Source organism: Alosa alosa, chromosome 16 (genome assembly GCF_017589495.1).
Source record: "Alosa alosa isolate M-15738 ecotype Scorff River chromosome 16, AALO_Geno_1.1, whole genome shotgun sequence".
NCBI lineage: Eukaryota > Metazoa > Chordata > Actinopteri > Clupeiformes > Clupeidae > Alosa > Alosa alosa.
In genome coordinates this window covers 24,366,583-24,368,845 of record NC_063204.1, presented here as the reverse complement: position 1 = coordinate 24,368,845, position 2,263 = coordinate 24,366,583, and the positions used below count along the sequence as shown (strand labels likewise).

The 2,263-nt window shown below is 43.6% G+C and overlaps 1 protein-coding gene across 3 annotated transcripts in view; it reads right to left on the bottom strand.

Moving 5' to 3' along the window:
• Window positions 1-2,263, bottom strand: part of LOC125309744 (collagen alpha-1(XVIII) chain-like) — a 100,031-nt gene continuing 97,768 nt past the window's right edge. For all 3 annotated transcript variants that reach the window (XM_048266834.1, XM_048266835.1, XM_048266836.1), the window contains one exon: window positions 1-1,305. In XM_048266834.1, the coding sequence (XP_048122791.1) occupies window positions 1,029-1,305 (277 nt within the window). In that variant the 3' untranslated portion in view covers window positions 1-1,028. The remainder of the gene's footprint in view (window positions 1,306-2,263) is intronic.

Genomic DNA, 2,263 nt, shown 5'->3' with positions numbered 1-2,263 from the left:
TCTGGAAAAAAACATTTATTCAACAGGCACCAGTTCATGTATAAAACATAATCTCCCTCTCATATGTTGTTAAATACTCTTTTACATTAAAAAGTAACCTTTCTCTCTCTGAAGTTCATAATTCTTGGGAGGAATATTTCTAACAAATGCAGTCATGTCATTTAATTAAATAAAAAAAGCTGATCTAATTTAATCAAAACCAATGCTGTACAAAACAAATCAACAAGAGAAGGCAAAATGGACCACAGTCCATATGAACGAGTGGAACTATAAATTACATAATTATCCTAAATCATTTGACATTCAGATTATGTGCGGTCACGGTATAAATAAAACATTGAAATTAAATTAAATACTGAGAGAAATCTTTGTTGCTCATAAAAAGATATTTCTGGATGTAAAAGGCCTTTGTTGAGAAAAACAAACAGTAGAAAAAAAGTAAAACTACAGTGCATAAAAATGACTTTAGGGAGACTCCACGCTGGTATTTTTTCGTTAAGGGTGAAAGAACAGCACTCTCCATTGAACTGTGAAGACAAAACCATGAACCGGGAGGCCAAAACAGAAAAAACAAAACAAAGCAAAACATGAAACAAACCAAAATGAAACAAATGAGAGGAGCCTTTTTGACCTTGAGGAGGACAATCTTGACCTTGAGGAGGGTAATCTATCATGGAGTCCATGGGGGCTTTTCCTGAATGCCAGACTCATAGCTGCTTTTGAGGAGCTTCTTTCTCCGCAGCCTACTTTTCTGTAGCACCATCTCAGCAGTTTACACACATGCTGAGGAGAGAGCTGGGGTTGTGGCATGATGTCATGGATCATGGGGTCATAGGTTGTGATATCATGGCAATCAGTACATTTACATATATTTACACCTTTGTCCAGAGCGCTTGGAGCTGTAGTCAGTGGCCATTGGCAATGATGATGATGATGATGATAATGGTGAAGAAGGTGGTAAGTGATGTGTTGGCAGCGTGTGAGCATGTGTGTGTGTGTGTGTGTGTGTGTGTGTGTGAGTTAGTTAGTTAGGATCTGTGTGAACTGAGTGGGTTCCTGTAGTAGTAAGCGTAGGCGCGGGTTCCTCTGCGGACCTCCTGGAAGGAGCTGGGCTCTGGGCTGGTCTCCACGCACAGAACCACAAACTGGTTGGAGCAGCTGCGGCTCTGCTGGTTCAGGAGACCCGTGTAGAGGAAAGAGGCCTGGCCCACGATGGCCATGTCACCGGCCCGCCACGACTCGCAGTTCTTCTCCTGCAGACGCCGGCCCTGAGGAGATGAGCCATGCCAGATGGCCTTCTGGGGCCTACCGAGGACAGAGGACACGCGCACACACACACACACACACAAACACACACACACACACACACACACACACACACACACACACACACACACACACACACACACACACACAAACAAGGAAAAAAAAAGTTAATTTGAATATATGTGTATGCACAAACATATATAAACACAGACAAATGTCTATACAGACATATGTACCGTAAATAGTGGATAAACTACACATCACAATATTACTGGGATGAGACCACAACATAATACCTTAATTTACAGGAGAGTGCGACCTTCTAACTGCTTTCTAACTGCTAACTTCTGATGTGTTTGCTTTGTGTGAGTGTGTAAGTTGTGATTGTAGCAGTAGAATGCTGCTAGGAACACCAGCAGTAAGGCTTGACTGAAAGTTCAACATGAAACACCTTCCATCGCTTGCTCTACACTCTGAAACATGAGTCACCCACGACGACCATGGAAAAAAAAGAGCTCACAAACAGCTTGAAAAAACAACTTGTAAACCGCAATTGCTGGTCTGCTGTCTCCGACTCAACCAGAGCATCGAACTCCGTGGCTAAATTTAACCGGCCCGCATCGAAATAGAAATAAACAGAGCAACGGCAAAAAGGTGAGGGCGGGATAAACTGGGAGCCGCGTCGCAAAACACGCCGCTGGACAGAGGTGGCACGTCCGAGCGTTGTGGCTCATGTGACTGGGGATTTTGGTGGGAAAGCCTCTTTATAGAGCGTGCTTGTTTTCCTTTCGATGGAAGCATTTTTAGGACAGCGTTTCTTTGCGAAGCCGTGGTCAGCTAAGGTTGGGAGACGCAGTAAAAGACAGACGATGACAGACGGGTGAAACAACAGCATGCTTTTCCAGGGAAGGACTACAGGATACAGGCCTGAGTACACTAGAAGTCAGAGCCATTCAGTCTCAATATGAGATATTTTTATGTTTATGGTGCAAGAGTG